Source organism: Castor canadensis, chromosome 15 (assembly GCF_047511655.1).
Source record: "Castor canadensis chromosome 15, mCasCan1.hap1v2, whole genome shotgun sequence".
Taxonomy (NCBI): Eukaryota; Metazoa; Chordata; class Mammalia; order Rodentia; family Castoridae; genus Castor; species Castor canadensis.
In genome coordinates, this window is record NC_133400.1 from 36,297,095 (window position 1) to 36,317,782 (window position 20,688).

At 39.3% G+C, this 20,688-nt stretch overlaps 1 protein-coding gene, 1 long non-coding RNA gene, 2 other non-coding genes and 1 pseudogene across 4 annotated transcripts in view; 1 reads left to right on the top strand and 4 right to left on the bottom strand.

Moving 5' to 3' along the window:
* Lonp2 (lon peptidase 2, peroxisomal) overlaps positions 1-20,688 on the bottom strand; it is a 102,750-nt gene that overhangs the window by 9,127 nt on the left and 72,935 nt on the right. Inside the window, exon 12 of the mRNA XM_020181678.2 lies at positions 8,317-8,459. Within this exon, the coding sequence (XP_020037267.2) occupies positions 8,317-8,459 (143 nt within the window). The remainder of the gene's footprint in view (positions 1-8,316; positions 8,460-20,688) is intronic.
* Positions 147-18,171, top strand: LOC141417426 (uncharacterized). The gene is made up of 4 exons (XR_012441996.1): positions 147-559; positions 4,063-4,106; positions 11,931-12,186; positions 17,950-18,171. It is a non-coding gene; the product is annotated as an uncharacterized lncRNA (long non-coding RNA).
* Positions 3,976-4,086, bottom strand: LOC141417658 (U6 spliceosomal RNA). Its single transcript, XR_012442308.1, has one exon. It is a non-coding gene; the product is annotated as a U6 spliceosomal RNA (small nuclear RNA).
* LOC141417660 (U6 spliceosomal RNA) lies at positions 9,226-9,321 on the bottom strand (annotated as a pseudogene).
* On the bottom strand, positions 17,952-18,021 carry LOC141417681 (small nucleolar RNA SNORD56). The gene has a single exon (XR_012442325.1). It is a non-coding gene; the product is annotated as a small nucleolar RNA SNORD56 (small nucleolar RNA).

Consider the following 20,688-nt stretch of genomic DNA (forward strand, 5'->3'; position numbering starts at 1 on the left):
CAAGAAAAACTACTTTCTTATAGGTGTATCCTCAACTTTGTCAAAATAGTACCAAAGAATCTCCCAAAATCAGTTGGTAATGTTTTTTTTTTCTTTTAGGGCTGGTAGAGTGGCTCAAGTGGTACAGTACCTGTCTAGCAAGCATGAAACCCTGAGCTCAAACCCCAATACCACAAAAAAAAAAAAAAAAAAAAAAAATTTTTTTCTGTCCTAGGGATTGAACTAAAGGCCTCTCACTTGCTGGGCAACTGTTTTACCTTGAACCGTGCATCCAGTCCAGTAGTAAGATTCTTATAGATTTCCAGGTTCCTTCAAGAAACCAAGCCAGTTTTCCAACACTTACCATGTGCTGGAGAGCTTTGGTACTCTGGGTGGAAGAGGCTGGGAACTGTTCACTGGAAGGGTGGGTACTATGGATAAGTCCAAATCCAAAGCACCCAGGCTCACAATCACTACTATGACTTGATTTGTTCTGATGACAGATCTGTGTAACTTACATCAACATGCACAGATGGGAGAACTGAAGTTACCATCAAGCCTGGAATCTCTGTGATCAAAGGTAATAGTAAAAAAATAAAGAAACTTTGTTTTTGTAACCACAGTTAAAAATTCCTAAAACCCATGGAACTTTCTGTAAAAAAAGTGTGGCAAGCACCTGCCTCACAAAGCGACACAGTACAAGAAGGGCAAAGATTCTCTGTGTGTCCAGGGGAAGCAGCATATCAACAGGAAGCAAAGTGGCCACAGTGGACAAACTATGCCTATTTTTTGGGAAAAAAAAAAGCTAAAACTACAAAGAAGATTGTGCTGAGTCCAACTGCAGATCTAAGAGAACGCCGACCAGTAAGACTAAAGCATGTTGAATTGGGAGAGATAGAAGAGAAAGGTGCAAGTGATGCATTTCTAAGCTTCGTCTTTTATTTTGTTATAGAGACAATAAAATCATGAGGTCAATTTCAAAAAAAAAAAAAAAGGACCTTTAATTCTTAGACTTGGAGTCATATTATTTGAGGGCATGTGTTCTCACAAAGAAACCAAGTAACCAACCATGTAGTTCTATGGGTTTACCCCTCAGCAGTGATGGAGAACAAGCACATGTGCCCTTGAATGCAGCTTCAGATCTCATCTTTCACATAGAGCAAGGTGTGTTTGATAGCATGCCTTAATAAATGACTCAATGTCTACTCACCAGTACTTTCCTATCAGCTTCTATTCCCATTACTGGCTTGTGGAACCATCTGTTGCATCACCCAAGACTTGAAGTTAGAATGTTTTCCCCATTAGATGTCAAAGTAGAATGGGAGCATCTCAAGTTCGTTTTTGCTATACATCTTCCCATTCACACTAGCAGTAGGATAAACATGCAGATTGAAGAGGCATTTAAAATGTTTAAAGAAAAGGCCAATGAAGGACAGAATGGGTTTTATAACCTAGTGTAGTTTATTTATTTATTTATTTATTTTTGTGGTACTGGGGTAGGAGCATTTGAGTATCTAGTCATTGTCAACTTACATTGTTCTACCCTCCAGTAACTGTAAGTAGTGATAGTTTAGAGCTGGGAGAGTGGCTCAAATGGTAGAGTGTCTAACAAGTGCAAGGCTGAGTTCAAACCCCAGAACAAGAAATATAATAAAAGTAGTGATAGCTGATTGAGATAGTAAATATGCACAACTCGTTGTGACTCTTCTAAGCCTACACCAACTCTTACAGACCCATCAGAGAGACTAAGACTTCACATTCATTGAAGTCCCAATTATCCTGAATGAGGCTCTATTACAGATTATATGGATATAAAGATGAGTATGACCTGAAACTGAGAGGCCGTGTAAGGACATCAGATGAATGAACAATTCCAGAAAAGGCAAGGGCCGCTGTATGGGGAGATGGGACAGTGTCTGAAGAGGCCAAGTGGAGTCTTAAAACACAAGCAGAGTTTTCTGGGCAGAGAAGGGCCAGCAGGTGCCAAGGAATAGAGATGTGAATAATTCTGTGGCCCTTTTTTCCCAGAGACAAACATAGTGCTTGCTGTGCTAAATGCAAACCCATGCCATCCAAGTGCTGTGTTATGTATGCAAACTTCTTCTACAGTAATGTTTATATCACCAATTGCTTTCTGTGATAGCTCATGTAACACTGTTTATCCTCCGGCCAGGGCTGTTACCACAGGCTCTATCTATCTGGCAACCTCTTTAAAGTCTTTGTATTGAAATCCTAAAGCCTTGAATTCATGAATATTTCATTTTTCTGGTTGTGGACTTGTTTTATTAGCATTGAGGAAAGGGCAGGGCAGGTTCTGTCTCCCTAGGAGAGGTGCTGGACCTACTGCTGTCACCTCTTAACGCAGTGCGAGTCTCAGCCTGGCCCAACTCCTGCACAGCTAGTACCAGCTGTCTCCCTTCCCTTCCTTTCAGTGAGGCCTTTTCTTGGCACAAGAGATTCCTGAGGGGTGCTGGCCCAGTCCGGCTGTGTAGCATCAGTGCATCTGCAACAGGGGCTGCAGCACGTTTCACTGCCGTGGGACACAAGGGTAATTTACTACCATGATCCTTTGGAGTGTTATGTTAATGTTCAACTTCTTTGCCCATTTCTAGCAGCTTGCTAGAAAGGTAAGCATGATGACACAATCTTTTGGTATTCACCTTTGCTCATTCTACTCAGGATACTTTATTATTTTTTTAAGGAAAGTAACCTTTAGACAAAGGCTTTTCATATCTCATAATCAGCAGCCAACAGCAAGGTGGGGTACTATCCAAAAACATGAAAGGAGTCAGGAATAATCACGATAGAATCCTGTCCCCAACCAGGAGTAATGGTTTGGTGTCACTTTTGAGGTGCTTAATGTCCATACCCCTTCTAAAAGCAGCCTGAATTCTTTTGGTGACTTACTCTTTACATGTAGTCGCTTACTAGAGAAGGTAAAAGGGCAGTGAGGAAATAAGCATGTGGCTTGCACTCCTAGTCAGAGCCCACAAGATGCAGAGAAAGTGCTCTAAGCTAAGCCATGATAACATGCGCAGTGTGAGCCATGTCTAGGCTGTCTTGCCTGCCCCTCTCCATTCCTCCTCTTATTTCAGCATTTGTTTACGGTGGGTTTAACCTACCTTGTGTTTTTAGAAAACTTCATGATATTTTAAAAGGTGACCTGTGATGCTGTTCCTAAGTGTGGATCTAGAGTAAGTTCCTAGAACCTATTTTTAACCTGTTGAGAATCCTACAGGGATCTAACTCATTAATAAAAGTGTGCCTTCTCGACTGTTCACTGCCAGTTGCTAGGTCACTAACATTCCTTGGTACTAATATATTTGCGTAGATATATCTTCAGTGAAAGTAGTGTATGGTTATTAAATGTGGATAGGACATTATAATTATGAAAACAATGGGGCTTTGTAACTAGGAATAGGTCTGTTTTTTCATATTTATTGGGCAGTATGGTGGGGTGCTTTGTAGATATTAACAAATTCCATGCTCTCTATTTACATATAATGTAATGACCCCATGTATCAGAGGAAGACTTCAAACTTGAGGAGATTGGGTTTATCATTTACTAAAAGGCTCCCTCACTTCTTTCAGACCTTACTCTTCCTCCCTGCTACTGAACCCCTGGTCATGGCAGCTGGCTTGACCATCTTCATTCCCCCTTCACCACCTTTGCCATTCAAACCCTCTTCCCCACCTACTAACTCCTTCCTTCAAACAGGGTATCTTTGGCAAATCTACAATTCCCATCTAGCACCTGGCCTCTCAGTCCTGTTTAAACATGTCTTGAACTCACCCACTCTCTTGAAGGTCTCTGTCACCAATAGAAACTACACTGTCACTGACATGCTCATTTGGAACACCTTTTCTTTCTCATCTGGGCAGCTCAATGTGCTCCTGCTTTGAACTTTCCTTCCTTGCTGGCTACAGCTTTCCTAGATGCACCTCTCTCCTTGTGCAGTTAGCATGCATTGCTCCATTACCAGCCCTTTTCTTTTTTTTATTTGGAAACACTTTATGAATTTGCATGTCATCCTTGAGCAGGGGCCATGCTAATTAATTTTCTCTGCATCTTTCCAATTTTAGGATGTGTGCTGCTGAAGTGAGCACCTATGATCAGTCTTTTCCTTGTAAGTAAAACAATATTCTTGACCCTTTCTTTATAATACCTTACAAAGGCTATATTCTGTGCTCATGCTTTGGATCCCATGCCGGCTCACTTGCCCAGACTTTGTTCTTACTGTGCTGTCTCCCTCCAGCAACACTGGATTATTCTTTTCAGCTATTATGTTACTGTCTTGAAAACATTCTGTCTTTGACATCCATATTCTTCTAGTCACTTCGTTTCTCTGCAATCAGTCACAGCAGACTCCTGAAGAGCTACCCTCACACTGATTCTATTTCCTCACTTCGCATTCTCTTCAGCACATTCCAGAATCTACCAACCCCACCACTCCCTAGGAAATCGCTCTTCCAAGTCAACCACACCCTCCATGCTGTCAACTTCAACACATGTCTTTTTGACCTGATCTTTAATCAGTCTCGCCACAAACAGGAAACATACAATTTGATGTTCCCTCCTTACTGAAAAAGTCTTTTGTTTTCTTGGCAGCACAATATCCTTGCCTTCCATGATTGTTTAGTCTCTTCATCTCCTCCCTCCCATAATTGCTAAATAACTGTGCTGTATATACTTTTTCCTTAGGTGATCTCAGCACTTTGGGGCTTTAAATGTCCTCTATTTTCTGATAACTCCATAATTTATATCCACATCCAAGCAATAGATCGCCACCTCTAAATGTCTGCATTCAGTGCCTCACAGATATTTCAAACTTACCATGTTCAAAAAAGCTATCTTTTCTTTGTAATACCCTACCCACCCTGGTCTTCCCTAAAAGCATGGCCACACAAATGCTTCATCAGTCTAGCCAGAAACCTGTAAGTCCTGTGAAAGGTGTTTCCTCACTGCCTGTGTAATCCATCAATAACTTTACCTCTGTCTCTGTTAGTCTTCCTCTAAGATAGAGTAGTTACTCCCTAGCTCATTACTTGATTGTTTTCTTTAGAGTACCAATTTTCATTTGTAATTATTTGTTACTTGTTTATTAAAAAAATTTTTTTTTGCAGTACTGGGGTTTGAATTCAAGGCCTAACACCTTGAGCCACTCTACCAGTCCTTTTTTTGAAGGGTTTTTTTTTTCAAAATAGGGTCTTGTGAACTATTTGCCTGGCTGGCTTTGAACCGTGATCCTCCTGTTTTCTGCCTCCCGAGTAGCAGAGAGCTGGTGAGCCCCCAGCACCCAGTTACTTGTTTAATTTTTCTTATAATACCCAAAGGTAGTAGTCATACCTTGTGCCTGTTTGCTATGTATTGTTAGAAGCACGTTAGGTTTTTAATGTTTACTGAATGAGTCAAACTCTTTCCAAAAAGAAAGATAGACCCCGAACTTTTATCTTCATGGAGAATACAGGTGTTTAAACTAAAAAATGTATCTTACAAAACCTTAGGAATACTTCTCATATTCCCAGTATATTGTCTTCAGATTCTTCACCTAAGAAAGCACGAAGGAGAGAGGTACAGAGAGAGAGAGAGAGAGAGACAGGCACAGTGGTATATACCAGTAAGTCAAGCCTTAATGGAAGCTAAGACAGGAGTATATGAATTTGAGGCTAGCCTGGGCTCCCTATCTCACAAAATAAAAAAAATAAAAGGAGGGAGATAGGGACTGTCCTGTGCAGTCACTGTGTCCTCCCTGCAAAGAGCAGATGATCTGCTCAGGTATGCCTGTGCAGAGAACAAGCTGGAGTCAGGCAGGCCTGGAACCAGATCTCAAGACTGGCATATGCTGTGTTTTCTGGGAAGTTATTTAAACACTCTGTAAGCCTTTCCCTTATCTGTTATTGGAAAGACACCATGAGCAATGTGTCTTTCCAAGGTAGGGGGCCTTCCACAGTGCCTGAAACTCAACAGATACACAAATGGGAGTGGCCAGAGCGTCCCTTCCAAAACTGAGCACTACAACTGGTAAGAATACAGTATAAATGAAAACCTAATACAGTAGATGCCTCCCCTGCCCTGCTTTGTTTTTTTAAAGCTATACATCATTGCCACTGTCTTTTGGCAGGAAAGGTCAGGAATTATCTTGGTCTGAGAGTATTATAGAAGAGTGGCCTTGGAGTCATCTAATTTGACTCTGAATACTGATTCTACTGAGTGTACCTTACGTGAATTTGCATAATTTAATCTCTCTTTTTATTGTTGTGAGCCAGGGTCTTGCTATGTAGCTCAGGCTAGCATAGAACTTGAGATTCTCCCACTTCAGCCTCTAGAGGGCTGAGATTACAGATTTGTGCCACTACACCTGGGTCATTTAAATTCTAAGATTTTCTCCTATGTGAAACAGGGAAGACTCCCAGGCACAGTGATGGCCCTCATGGAGAATAAAGAAATGTTTCATAAATCTTAATTTTGTAGATCTAAAATCTGTGGCAGAATGTTGTTGAATAATTTGGGGCTGATGGCTATCAGACCACTCTAGGTACAGACGGAAACCCCAGTATACAGAGTGAATAAAATGAACAAAATCTTCTAAACTCAGGCATTACATCTTTGATCCTGAGATTCTAGTTGTAGATGGCAAAATAGTTATAGAGTCTCCTTTCAATTCATGCGGGTAGAAGTATTCACATGTAATAGCTCAGATGCTGCAAGGAAAATGAAGGGGATTTCTCCAATAACATCAAAGAGACTTGGTTAAACAGTGCTTATAAATTTTTTCACTTTTATTCTTTTGGCTGTTTCTTTGCCAAAGCTCGGAGAATGTTAGCCATGCTTCCTTCCCAACCTAACATCAGTAGAAATGATTGGGAGAAAAGGGTTTATACAACAGAAACAAGCTTGTGTTTTTATATAGTTTAAAGTTCAGAATGACTGGAATGTATTTTTTTGGAAAGCTTAGAGAAAAGGGCCATAGAACATGCTGGAGTCAGAATCTGTGTGTCTTCATTCACAAAGTCATGATTCTCTTGGAATGAGAAGGCAGATTTTGTTCCCTTTCTCAACCAAAGTTTTGCTCAAGTTCTTTTGAATTCACAGTATCATTTTTATTTATTTATTTATTGACTGATTGATTGATTGGTACTGGGGCTTGAATTTAGGGCCTTCACCCTGAGCCACTCCATCAACCCTATTTTTGTGAAGGGTTTTTCAAGATAGGGTCTTGCGGAACTATTTGTCTGGGCTGGCTTCAAACCATGATCCTCCTGATCTATGCCTTCTGAGTAGCTAGGATGACAGGTGTGAGCAACTGGCACCTGGCTAAATCCATGGTATCTTAACAATTCAAACAACCATACTAATGCCATACTAATGCAAATCCCGATTTGCTGGCAAGGGTAAATGAGTTCTATTCTTGTTAACTGAGAGCTTTGTAGAGAGGCTCATTAGCTTTAATGAAGAGAGAAATGAGGTGCATTTGGGGACTATTTCTTTTCTCCTTAGTTATAAGAACTTAGGGAAAAACCATAGCTACTGGTAACGCTTTCAAAAGCTAGATGGAGATATTACCTGATACATAATTTATCAGAGTTGTTTTCTGGAAATCTTTTCTTGTAGACCTACAAAGGAGGCCTTAGTAAAGCTAAATTCAGTATTATAGCAGAAAACTTTTCTAAGAACAGATCTGTAAATGCTCATTGAAGCATCCTATAAAATATTTCATATTTTAGAATATTCAGTCATGTTCTAAGCCCATTTCCATTAGCTGCCTCAACTCAGTCCTGTGGATCAGGCCTTTGGCTGTGAGGCACTGTTAAAGGAGAAAAGACTGACCTAGGGGTGGATCTACACTTGGGTTTAGTCCTAGTGAAACTATTAACAATAAAAGAATAGGTTCCTGAAAGATATCACCAGGGTCTGCACTAGCATTAGTCTGAAGTCAAAGCTATGCTCATGCTTTCAGGTATTCTGTATCAGGTTCATTCCCCACCTCCTTCCCAACCCCCAAGTAGCAACAAACAAATCTTCAAAAGCACTTACAAGTGAAAGATAGACTTCTAAGGAGGGAAATTAAAGAAAGTCACACTATTCTTAAAATGAGCTAGGTACATGGGAGTAAAATGAGACTGGTGTCTTTTTAAAAGAGGACATGGACAAGGTCTTTGGCCACCTGCAACAGCCGTACTGTCACATTAAGTACTACCATGCAATATCATACAAAAAAGCAAGCTTCCAATTTTAAGAAACTTCAGCCTCGGGAAACAGCCAACTCTATTTCCCTGAATTTTTTAAGCAACTACCAGAGTAAACTGGTACTAATAAAGAAATGAGAAAATGATCACCTCCATTTCATACATCGGGGGCCCAAGAATGTCTTTCAGAGCGTGGAAATCAATCAATATTGGCATTTCAGGTGGCAGCGCCAAGTCAGTTGTGTCATTGATAGATTCAGGTTTTGCATCTTCCAAGACATGTTCTCTGCAACCTAAGAAAGAAAATTTGTTTAGAAGTCCTAAGAGACTTGCTAGTTTGAAAATTCATTAGTAGCAAATGTGAAATGTGAAATAGAAGTTCAGTTTTTATGCTTTTATTAAGGCACAAAAATTCCCTTTATATAACCATACCTGGCTAGATGTTCTACTTCCTAGTGGCCAATGTGAACTAGAAAATGACAGAACTCATATAAACAATGGCATTTTTTTTCTTTCCCTGAGACAGGGTCTTGCTGCCCTCAAACTTGTAATCCTTCTGCCTTAGCCTCCTGAGTTCTGGGACTATAGGTAGGCCACAGTGCCTGGCTAGCAATGGCTTTTTTGTAGGTATCTATAGCTCAACTCTAAGGTTATGTGCCAATGAACAAATATAATTGGCAATGCCATGGTGTAAGAATATGAAACATGGTTTGAAATCCTCATAATAATAGCTTATTTCCCCTACCCTGGTTGGCTGATACATTGTTAAAAGTATTGACTCATTTTGATCTGGGCCTACCACATAGGGAGCCAGACCCCAGTGACCTACCAAATCACCTCTGTCAGTCTTTATAGTTCACCTGAGTAAAGAAAAGTATCACATGACCTGAGGTCAGAAACCTGAAAAGAAGAATATAGATTTAAAAAATGTAGGAAATATTTAGTTCTAGCTCATTACTAGTCTTATTTTTCTTTTAGTTTTTTATACTTAATCTTCTTGTACTATTTCATAAAGTACTTTTAAAAATCTTTTTTTGTTACTTTTTTTTTTTAAAGAAAAAGAATATGGAATACTTCACAAAGTCATTCTTGCACAGGAGTCACTCTAATCTTCTCTGTATTGTTTCAATTTTAGTATATGTGCTGCCAAAGCAGAAGCCAGCACTTTTTTTTTGTTTGTAGGTACTGGTGTTTGAACTCAGGGCCTAAACCTTGAGCCACTCCAATAACACTTTTCTATGATTTTTTTTTTTTTTTCAAGATGGGTTTTCTGAACTATTTGCCTGGGCTGGCTCTGAACCACAATCCTCCTAATTTCTGCCTCCTGAGTAGCTAAGATTACAGGCAGATACCAGCACTTTTGTTGCCTTCTTCATACTCCTTTCTGAAAGTGATTACTGTATATATTAATAAACAACACAGTAATTATATAGTTACCTAATATGTATGTCTAGTTATTTAGTTTTGCTATGATTCTTCTGTTTTGTCTTTCTTCCACTCGTATCTCATGAAGCTAAAAGAATTTTTTTCACTCCTTTCCTTCCAAACTTGATTACTTACTATCTGTAATAGTAGCAAACCCTAATTTTAGACTCTAAGGCTAGCTGGAGACATAAGGGGTGTCATTAAATGACCCCAGTGTGGCCTTGGAGGTGAAGGGCTCTAGGCTGGGCCAGGCTTCATGCCTGAACCATGAATGACCCAGGAGAGAAAACAATTCAAGCTTTCTCCTCCTTTATGGCTCCCTGACAGAACAAATGAGGCCATGCAAAGTGTTAAGCCTCTCCCACCAGTCTCTGTGGGATTGTTGTGGAAAAAGAAAATCGTTGTAGACCTCAAAGCACAATGCATACTGTATCAGAAGTGTGGCGTCTTGAATTAGATGTATTCTCATAAATGGACCTGTAATGCCACTTGCTCTTTTCAAGGTTTGGCTTGCCCATATTCTACCATATTCTAAGAAGTCATCTTTCATCTTCCCTAACTGTGTTTAGTAGCATTTAATTTGTTTCACAAAACCTAGCAATGGTTGGGCTACTCTGAGAGATTTTTCTGCCTGCTGCTCTGTTTGCAATTAATGCCAAGGGTGAGAAAACACTCCAAAGATCAGATTAGCTGCAGGTAGACCACAGAGCAGGTGTTACTGCTTAATTAAAATTAATGCACAGGAGGAAAAGTACTAGCTGTCTCTGGTTACTGCATTCTAAAGATCAAGAGTGGTCCTCTGAGGCTTCAGCCAGGGCACAGGCTGCATGTGGCCCTAGCCCGTGGTGCTTTGTGAGGAGCTTTGCTGAGATCCTGTTACTGTTACCAGCCTGAATTTCATGTTCACAGGAGGAAGGAAGGCTACCTGGGTGCAGCCAAGCCACAATTATGTAACCAGTGCCTTAGGATACCCAACCCCTTCTCTAGGGTAGTGCTGAATTCAGTGCTTTGCACAGTAAGGGCAGGAGTGGGAACCACTATTTTAATGCAGCTCTACCTTATAATATAAAAGATGGCCATTTAGGCACAGGGGCTTTGTTATAAAAAATTAAATGAACTCAGAACTGTTCTGCATTTCAAAATGTTCCATCCTCAAACACAAGCCTAGAGAACACAAACTGCAGTCGAGAAAATGGTGTAGCTAACTGGGAGACAGGACAGCCCTGGAATTTAAGAATCACCCACTGGACCTTGTGCAAGGCAATGTGAGAGCAAGGAAACACTGAGTTGTCAGAGAATTCACACTTTGATTCCTTGTTAGGACAAGCAAAATATTATCTTACACAGATGCCAATCAGGGAATGAGGCCCAGGTTACCTACCAAGGCCTAACCATTCAGCTGTCATTCCACATTCTCCCTCTCAAAAGGGATCAGCAAAAAGAAACGACAGCAACAGAATCCCTAGGATTTATTGATAGCCTTACCCAAGATTATAATATTTAAGCAGGTTGAACTTTTTCAGGCAAGGGAAAAACAACAGGGGAAAAAAAATCCAACATGTCAGCCTAACATGGGACCTGCCGCCCAACTCTCCCTGACTTGAGAAGTGGGTTTCTTCAATATATGGGATGACAGTAGTGTTCTTAACAAGTGGTTCATATACACAGGAAAAAAATGGTTATTTCACCAAGGAGCATTTTCTGGTTACCAAAATAAGTAACTAGTTAAGAAGTTTAAGGAATGACAAAGGTTGATGTTCAAGAAAGTGAATAGATATTCTCAAACAGTGTTGCTTAAAGAAATCTAAACTATCTCAACCTTTCAGAAAAGCAGTCTGGCAGTATACTGAAAGCCTTCCGAACATTCACAGCCCCAGAGTCTGGGATTTGTTTGCACCAATTCATCTCTAAGCACATGAATGACATGAAGTTTACACTTGGGAGTTACTCACAGAAGCACCATAAACAATGGCAAAATTCAGACTTGCTATGAATACTCAACATTAGGAGCATTATTAAGCAAACCATGGTACATTCATCTGATAAAATACTATACAGTCAGAGGCTGAGGCAGGGGGATCATGAGTTTAAAGCCAGCCCAAGCTACATGGTCAGCAAAATGAAGGAACTGAACCACATTAAGGTAAGCGCACAGCACCGGGGCAGAGCCAGAGGCAGCAAAATGAAGGAACTGAACCACATTAAGGTAAGCGCACAGCACCGGGGCAGAGCCAGAGGCACGTTAGGAGCTCCTTGGAGGGAGGGACTAGGCTTTTCCCAAGCAGCTGTTACTGGGAAACTCAACGTTCTTTTCCACCTATGATTTCCCTTTTCCACAGAACATGGTTTCAGTGAAAGCAGGTCCCAGAGCTATGGAATCACTGTGGGAAGGAGTAAGGGAAGTTCTGAAAGAGAAGGAAAGGAGAAAGAATATGAGGGTATAAAACTTCAGCAATCTTCAGTAGCTTTCTGTAACACGCTCCTTGTCTTGAATAAGTCTTGCAGCAAAATGGTGTCTCTTGCAGGTGATTCAACCAATGGAGAGCAGTAGAGATGGAGAAACATACAACTCTCCAGAATGTGGTGGAAACTGAGGTAACCACAGATACCCTTAGGATAGATATCTATACTAATCTTTGCTGAAGACAGAACGTAATTTTCGTTTCTTAGTCTCTCTACTCGCTTACCCTAAAGCATTGTCCTCCCAAGCCCTGTTCATTTTATGGTGTAGGGGTATAAATCTTCCAGATGCTTCCTATGAAAGCAGTGTTCACTTTTACAAAAAGCAGGCTTTTCATGCCTGGGGGGCAGCAGTGGAACAAGGAAGGATGGGTGTGCAAGACCAATGTTAATTACAGCCAGCAACAAAAGAGAGGGTTAACTCCACAAAAACATGTGTTTACTATTTGTGTCATAACTACTACACATCCTTAGCAGACAGCTCCCTGAGAATGCCAAGGTTGCCTGAAGGTTTGGGAATTCAGGAAAGATCAAGAATTTAAGAAGCACAGAACAGAATCAAAATGTATAAAACTTTAAAAGGTGGGCAGAAACTCAAGGATCTGCTCTAACCCTCCATTCTATACCCAGGGCAAAAGACTCTGGGAGATTAAACACATTGTTTCAAGCCCATAGCAATCACAGGTGGCATCAGGTCTCCTGACACCCAGCCAGAGCCATCTTTTTGTCCCATGCTAGAGTCTAGTCTAGAAAAGGCCCCTGGAGTGCAGGTGTTCCTTCACAAGGCAAGGTGAGTTGGTGGTTCATCTTCCGATTCTCTAAGTTGTACAAAACTGGCAGCAATGAAAATGTTTCTTGCCCATAGAAATGAAATTGAATTTTGTCAAATAGAGGTACAACTGATCCTGTCCCCCCACAAGGCAGGTTTTGCATCTTTAAAAAACCAATTTTTAATTTATTCAGCAATCCTGAGTGACTATAAATGAGTTTTTATTTTTTGGATTCTCCACTGAACTAGACATAAGATCTTACTGGTTCTCTCATTAATTGATGACTTATTAACATCTTTTTTTTTTTTTTTTTTTCCGGTGCTGGGGACCGAACTCAGGGCCTTACACTTGCCAGGCAAGCGCTCTTCCACTGAGCTAAATCCCCAACCCCTTATTAACATCTTTAACACACGTCACTTTTATGTTAGTAATGATCATTAAATGTACTAGTTAATACTGTAAAAAAACACTTGTTTCTAGATGGGCAGATTTTCTGAGTAGCCAATTCTTAACCATGAAGATCAGTTGATATATCTAAGTTTTAGAAATGTAGGGTTTTCAGCAACTAAGAGAAAGGATGAATAAATGGGACTTCATAAAACTAAAAAGCTTCTGCACAACAAAAGAAATGGTCTCTAAACTGAAAAGACCACCCACAGAGTGGGTGAAAATATTTGCCAGCTATATATCAGACAAGGGACTGATAACCAGAATATACAGGGAACTTAAGAAACTAAACTCTCCTAAGATCAATGAACCAATTAAGAAATGGGCAACTGAACTAAACAGTACTTTTTCAAAAGAAGAAATTCAAATGGCCAAAAACACATGAAAAAATGCTCACCATCTCTAGCCATAAAGGAAATGCAAATCAAAACCACACTAAGATTCCACCTCACCTGTTAGAATAGCCATCATCCAAAACACCACCAAGTGCTGGCGAGGATGTGGGAAAAAAGGAACACTAATCCACTGCTGGTGGGAATGCAAGCTGGTGCAACCACTCTGGAAAAAGTTTGGAGACTTCTTAAAAATCTAAACACAGATCTGCCATATGATCCAGCAATCCCACTCCTGGGGATATACCCAAAGGAATGCAACACAGGTTACTCCAGAGGCACCTGCACACCCATGTTTATTGCAGCACTATTCACAATAGCCAAGTTATGGAAACAACCAAGATGCCCCACTACTGATGAATGGATCAAGAATGTGGTACTTGTACGCAATGGAAGTTTAGTCAGCCATGAAGAAGAATGAAATCTTATCCTTTGCAGGTAAATGGATGGAACTGGAGAACATCATTTTGAGTGAGGTCAGCCAGGCTCAGAAGATCAAAAATCTTATGTTCTTCCTCATATGCAGACTTTAGATCTAGGGCAAATGCAGCAATGTTGTTGGACTTGGATCACAAGAAAAGGGGAGCGCACATACGGGAGATATAGGAATAGGCAGAAAACCCAAAACATGACTCCAGAGGAGCTAATACAGAAACCTTAAAACGACAGAGGTTATCACTAGTAGGGGATCAGGAACCAATGTAAAGATCAGTTAGAGTTGAATCAACATGGATGGTAACACATGGGTACATGAGAGCAATAGCAGGAATCTTTCCATATAGCTATCCTTAACTTAACTAGCAAAAACGCTTTGTCTTTCTTATTATACTTATGTCTTTTCTTCAACAAAATCAGTCACAAGGGCAGAACGGGACCTGCCTGAAACCGGGGCAGGGGAGGAGGGTGGAAGGGGCAGGGTGGAGAAATGAAATGACCCAAACAATGTATGCACATGTGAATAAATGAAAAAAAAAAAAAAGAAATGCAGGGCTTTACAGACATACCAAGCTGCCTTAGATAAAAGGAAACTTCCCGTTTTCAGTACTCCTGTTGTGGAGAAGCAACCCCCCTAGCCCACCTCTAAGAGGCTGGAAGTCGCAGCTTTGGCTGGAAAGTCTAGCTCTTTCACTTACAAACTTTGTGACTCTGGGAAAGTCCTTTAAGACTTCTCTTCCCTCAATACTCCCTGACCCATGTACTGGGGTCTGAACCAGAGCCTTATGCTTGGTAGGAAGATACTCTACCACTTGAACCAGGCTCCTAATCCTTAAAAGCTGCTTTTATTATGGTTTTATTATGTGATATGTATATCACATATTATGGTTTTATTATGTGATATATATATCACAATATTTTAACAATTTTCAAATGTACAACTGAGTGGCATTAAATACATTCACAATGGTGTTATAACCATCACTGCTATTTCTCCCCCAAACCTTTTCATGACCTCTTAAATAACCGCCCATTTCCCCCTCCCTACCACCCTAGAAACCCACCATTCTCCTTTCTGTCTCCATGAATGTGACTACTTAAGAGACCTCATCTAAGTGGAATTCTACAATATTTTCCTTCTGTCTGGTTTACTCTGCTTAGCATAATGTTTTCTAGGTTTATCCATTTTGTAACATATATGAAAAGCTCATTTCTTTATGATTGCATAACATTTCATGCTATGTACACACCACATTGCTTCACCATTTGTCTGATGATGAACACTTGGATTGTTTCATCTTTTGCTGATGTAAATAGTGTTGTTATAAACATGCATGTACAGACCCGTTTGCAACCCTCACTTGCAGTTCTTCTGATATATACAGTGCCTATGGGTGAAACTGCTGGATCACATTGTACTTCTATGTTTAACATTATAAAAAACTGTCAAACTGTGTTCCACAGTGGCTGTGACAAGCATTTCAATTTCTCCGCATTCTTGCCAACACTTATTTTTCTATTTATTTATTCATTTACTTTTTATTTTATTTCATTTTTGTGGTACTGGGGCTTGAACTCAGGGCCTACACCTTGAGCCACTCCACCAGTCCTTTTTTGTGAGGGGTTTTCTGAGAGATAGGGTCTCACAGAACGATTTGCCTGGGCTGGCTTCAAACCACAATCCTCCTGATCTCTGCCTCCTGACTAGCTAGGATTATAGGGGTCAGCCACCAGCACCCAGCTCACTGTTTTTTTTTTTTTTTTTTGAGATGGGGTCTCACTTTGTTGCTCAAGCTGGCCTGGGACTCCCTATCCTCCTGCTTCAGCCTCCTGTGCTGGGATTACAGATATGTACCACCACGTGTGGCTGATTTTCCTATTAAAATCTATTATTACAGCCATCCTGCTAGGTGTGAAGTAGTATCTTGTTAACCATCTCACGATGGTCAGCATCTTTTCGTGTGCTTACTGGCCATTGTAAATCTTCTTTAGAGAAATGTTTGTTCAAATATTTTGCCCATTTTTAATTGAGTTGTTTTGTGCAATTAAATTATAGTAGTTCTTTATAGATATTCTGGATGTAAACCATTTATTGTATATATAGGAAGTTTTTTCACTTTCTCAAGAGTGTCCTTAGATGTAGAAGAATTTAAAATTTTCTTTTTTGGTGGTAATGAGGTTTGAACTCAGGACCTTATGCTTGTCAGGCAGGTATTCTATCACATGAGCCAGCCCCCAAGTTTTTTATTTGATGAAGTTTACTTTTTTTTTCTTTTGTTGCCTGTGTTTCTGGTGTCATATCCATGAACTCATTGTCAAATGATGTATGAAGATTTCCCCCAAAGTTTTCTTTAAGGGTTTTATAGTTTAGATCTTTGATCATTTCAAGTTAATTTTTATAGTGTAAGGTAAGAGTCCAAATCAACCTTTTGCAATCCACTTTTGCAAGTGGATATCAAATTTTCCCAGCACCACTTGTTGAAAGGACTGTCCTTTCCCCATTGAATTGGCCATGGGGAAAAATTAATTCACCACCTAAGCATTCACTTCTGGGCTCTCTATTCTATTCCACTGGTTTATATCTCTGGTCCTTATGCCAATATCATACTATTTTAATTACAAAAGCTTTGTAGTATGAAGTCAGGAAAAGAGTTAGGCAGTTCTTTATAAAGTTCATTCATAGTATAATTTAGCAATTCCATACCTAGGCACCTAATGTCAAAAGACTGCACATTATTCACGTAAGATAAAAGGTGGAAACAACCACATTTGTTCTTTTCTTCCTGAGACTGTTTTGACTATTTAATCCTTCTTGCAATTCCATGTAAATTTGAAGACTGTCTTTTCTTTCTTTCTTTCTTTTTTTTTTTTTAAAAAGGCTGTTGGAACCAGGCGTGGTGGTGCACATCTGTAATCCCAACACCAGGGAAGCTAAGGCAGGAGGGTGGCAAGTTCAACGCTAGCTTGGGCTACATAGAGAGAACCTGTCTCAAAACAAAAATCAAGGCTGTTGGAATTTGGAAGGAATTTCACAATCACATTGTGTAGTATTTGGCTTCTTAACAATCTTAAGTTTTCCTATCCATGAACAGGAATAATTTTTAATAGACTTAAAGTGTTCTTTAATTTACTGCTAGCAATGTTTTAAGGTTTTCAGTATACAAATCTCTCACTTGGTTAGCTTTATTTCTAAGTATTTAATTCTTCTAGATGCTATTGTAAATGGCATTGCTTCCTTAATTTCCTTTTCAGATTACTCATTTCCTTAACCTCTTTAAACTCATCTGAAATCAAGAAAACAGTACCTGCTCTTCAAATCATCATTAAAGGGATAATGAATATAAAACATGGATAATGATAGAATAATGTAGTTATTGAGTTAGTTTGGAGCCAGTCTCCTTAGGTTAGAGTCTTGGCTGTAACATTTACTAGCTGTGAGCTTGGGGCAAATTATTTAATCACTTGAGACTTAGTTTTCTCATCTGCAAAATGGACCTAAAAACAATACCTATCTCAAAGGCTCATCATTAGATTAAATGAGCAATACATGTAAAATGCTTAGAATATAATTTGGCACACAGTAGAAATGTGGAAGATCCTGCCTGCATCATCAAAACAGTCTACCCATTTGTTTCTTAGCTTCATTTTTCTACTATCCATTTTTTACTCCTCATAAATAATATTTCTAAATCACTACTCTAATTACAGCCATGTGTTACTGGGTGGGATGTGTGCTAAGAAATGTATTGTCAGGCAATCTCACTGTTGTGTAAGCATCAGAGTGTACTTACCTATACTTGGATGGTATAGATCCACTCACTTAAGGTGGCCTCTTTTTAAAAATTTTTTCTCAGCTTCACTCAAACCCAACATCTCAACATTCACTAAGTGAACTCTGTAGACAAAATATATTACCGTCATCGAAGATAAGGTGGCCTCTTGATGCAATCAATGTGTGGAACACGAGATGTACCAGGTATGCTAGGCTCCTGCTGGCTTAACAGCAGCTTTATAGTAACTTTTTCTTTTTCTTTTTTTTTAAGAAAATGTAAGTAAAATTTAAAGTAATGATAAAAGGTACAGAATTCTAAATATATAGACCAATAACACTGTTATTTATTATCAAGTATCATGCAATCTACATAACTCTGTGATATACGGAGATATATATATATATGTGTGTGTATATATATATATATATATATATATTTTTTTTTTTTTTTTTTTTTTTTTGACACGGCTTGCTATGTAGCTTAGGCTGGCCTCAAACTCTTGATCCTCCTGTCTCAGCTTCCTGCGTGTGAGGACTGTAGGCAAGGTGCCACTCTACCTGGCCTGTGCTGTACTTTTATGTGACTGGCAGCACAGTAAGTTTGTTTGCATGACCCATCACCACAAATATGAGTAATGAGCTGTGCCAAACACTACAGCAGTTACATCACCAAGGATGGGACTGTTTAGCTTGTGATGATCTTACAGCACCACCACTGTATATGCAGTCTGTCACTGGCTTGAACTATCATGTGTTGTGTTACTGTGTATCATCTGCAGACTTAAACATGTATGAGTTTTCATCACAAATCAAGCAAATTCCTAACTCCTAAGGGTTCCATTCAAGATCTACAAGGAGCAGTAGGGATCTGGCTTAAGAGGTAGAGGACCTGCCTAGCAAGCACGAGGCCCTGAGTTCAAATCCCAGCATTATGAAAAAACCCTGAAAAGCCAACAACAACAAAAAACCACCAAGATCTACCACAAGGGCTAGAGGTGTGGCTCAAGTGGCACCAAATTCCCACCAAATGAAACAAAAACACAAAACCCTAGTAATAATGGAGATATCTGTGGATCAAATATCCAGAAGAATCTCACATTAGCAGTAAATTCTATTTCTTCTTGTCAATATTTTCATCATTATTTTGGGGATGGTAATACAACCTTAAAGCTTACCTAACTTACTTTCTTTCAAGCTTACCTACTAAACATTTCTACATAACAATCACTGAAATGCAGACGGAAATTATTATTGGGAATCATTTGTTCAATATTAGTGGCAGTTATCTACTCAGGAAAATAAAGAACCAAAAAAAATCTTCAAATTTTTTCCATTTGTTTTTTGATAGAGCCATTTTTGGCTTGTTTTTCAAGACTGGGTTTGAACTCAGTACTTGCTTACAAAGCAGGCACTCTATCACTTGAGCAATACCTTCAGTCATCTATTTGTTTTTGTTTGTTTTCCATTCATGTGAATTTAGAATGAAGGTTTCAATGGCCAAGTCTGTGTCTCCTCAGTCTTTAAATACCAGCATCTACCACACAGTTTAATATTAATATACTACACATTTGTCAAAAGTTCTCTTAGCTTCCAGAATTCAGTTTAGAACTTAGCATATACTAAACATTTGGTCAATGCCAGGTGACTCACTGATTGACTGAATCAAAACATATGGAGGCCCATGTATCCTGTCTTTAGCACCAGACCATGGAGCCTGCACTCATTTCTCAGTGGATTTTAGGCATTACTAAGAAATATAATTTCCTGTATTGGAGATTAAGAAAATATTCTTGGGGAATTATTTGGGTCAGTAGATAAACTGCAGAGACCATGTGTAAAGTTTTAAAAGTCTCAAGAGTACCCAAAGTATTCTTGTAACTTAGAAAGGCTGGTTTTGATAATGTATCTTCCTATGTGACTCATTAAATGTAACGACGACTTTATAATTATTTGACGTGTTTTATTTTCCTGTCTCAAAATAGAATTAAAACAAATATCTGGCTCCTATGATATGTAAGCCAGGTTTCCCTTCATTTCAGCTTCCTTCCCATCTCTAGGCAAACAATTCTTTCTTAAACTAGGCCAGTACTGATGAGGGCATGATCAGTAATCAGCGTAAATGTCAGACTCAGAGCAAAATATTTAGTGTATCTCATGACACTTGGCAGATCTGAGTAACAACATATTTTCTTTCATATCAGCATTGGATGTATATGGCCTAATATCCCCTCCAAATGCAGAGGACTTACCACAGAAAGTCTCAATCTCAAAACCTAATTTTTCAATAATCTTAGTTTGTTTGCCCAGTCCAATGAACTTTTAAGTCCCAGAATCTTAATACCAGCAAGCCTTAAGAACAAAACCCATCTCTGACATTCACATTCCTCAACAGTAACCTCAGTTACACGTCTATTTGTTCGAAGATAAGCATGAACAGGACGAAGAAAACTTTAAACAATGAAAATACAAAACTGAATGTGAACTCCTAGCGCTGTCTTTGTAACTTGGGTCTTGAATAAGAAATGGACTTAGTCTGACGAATACATAAATTTTCAATGCGAACTTAAAAGACTCTTCTGATTAAAGTATCTTTATGAAGACTGTTGACTTGCTATAGCCTTTTATATTTATTTATTTATTTATTTATTTTTGGATGGGACTGGAGTTTGAACTAGGGCTTCACACTTGCAAAGCAGGAGCTCTACTGTTGAATCACACCTCCAGTCCATTTTGCTCTGGTTATTTTGGAGATGGGGTCTCGATGAACTATTTGCCAAGGCTGGCTTCAGACCTCAATCCTCCTGATCTCAATCTCCAAGCA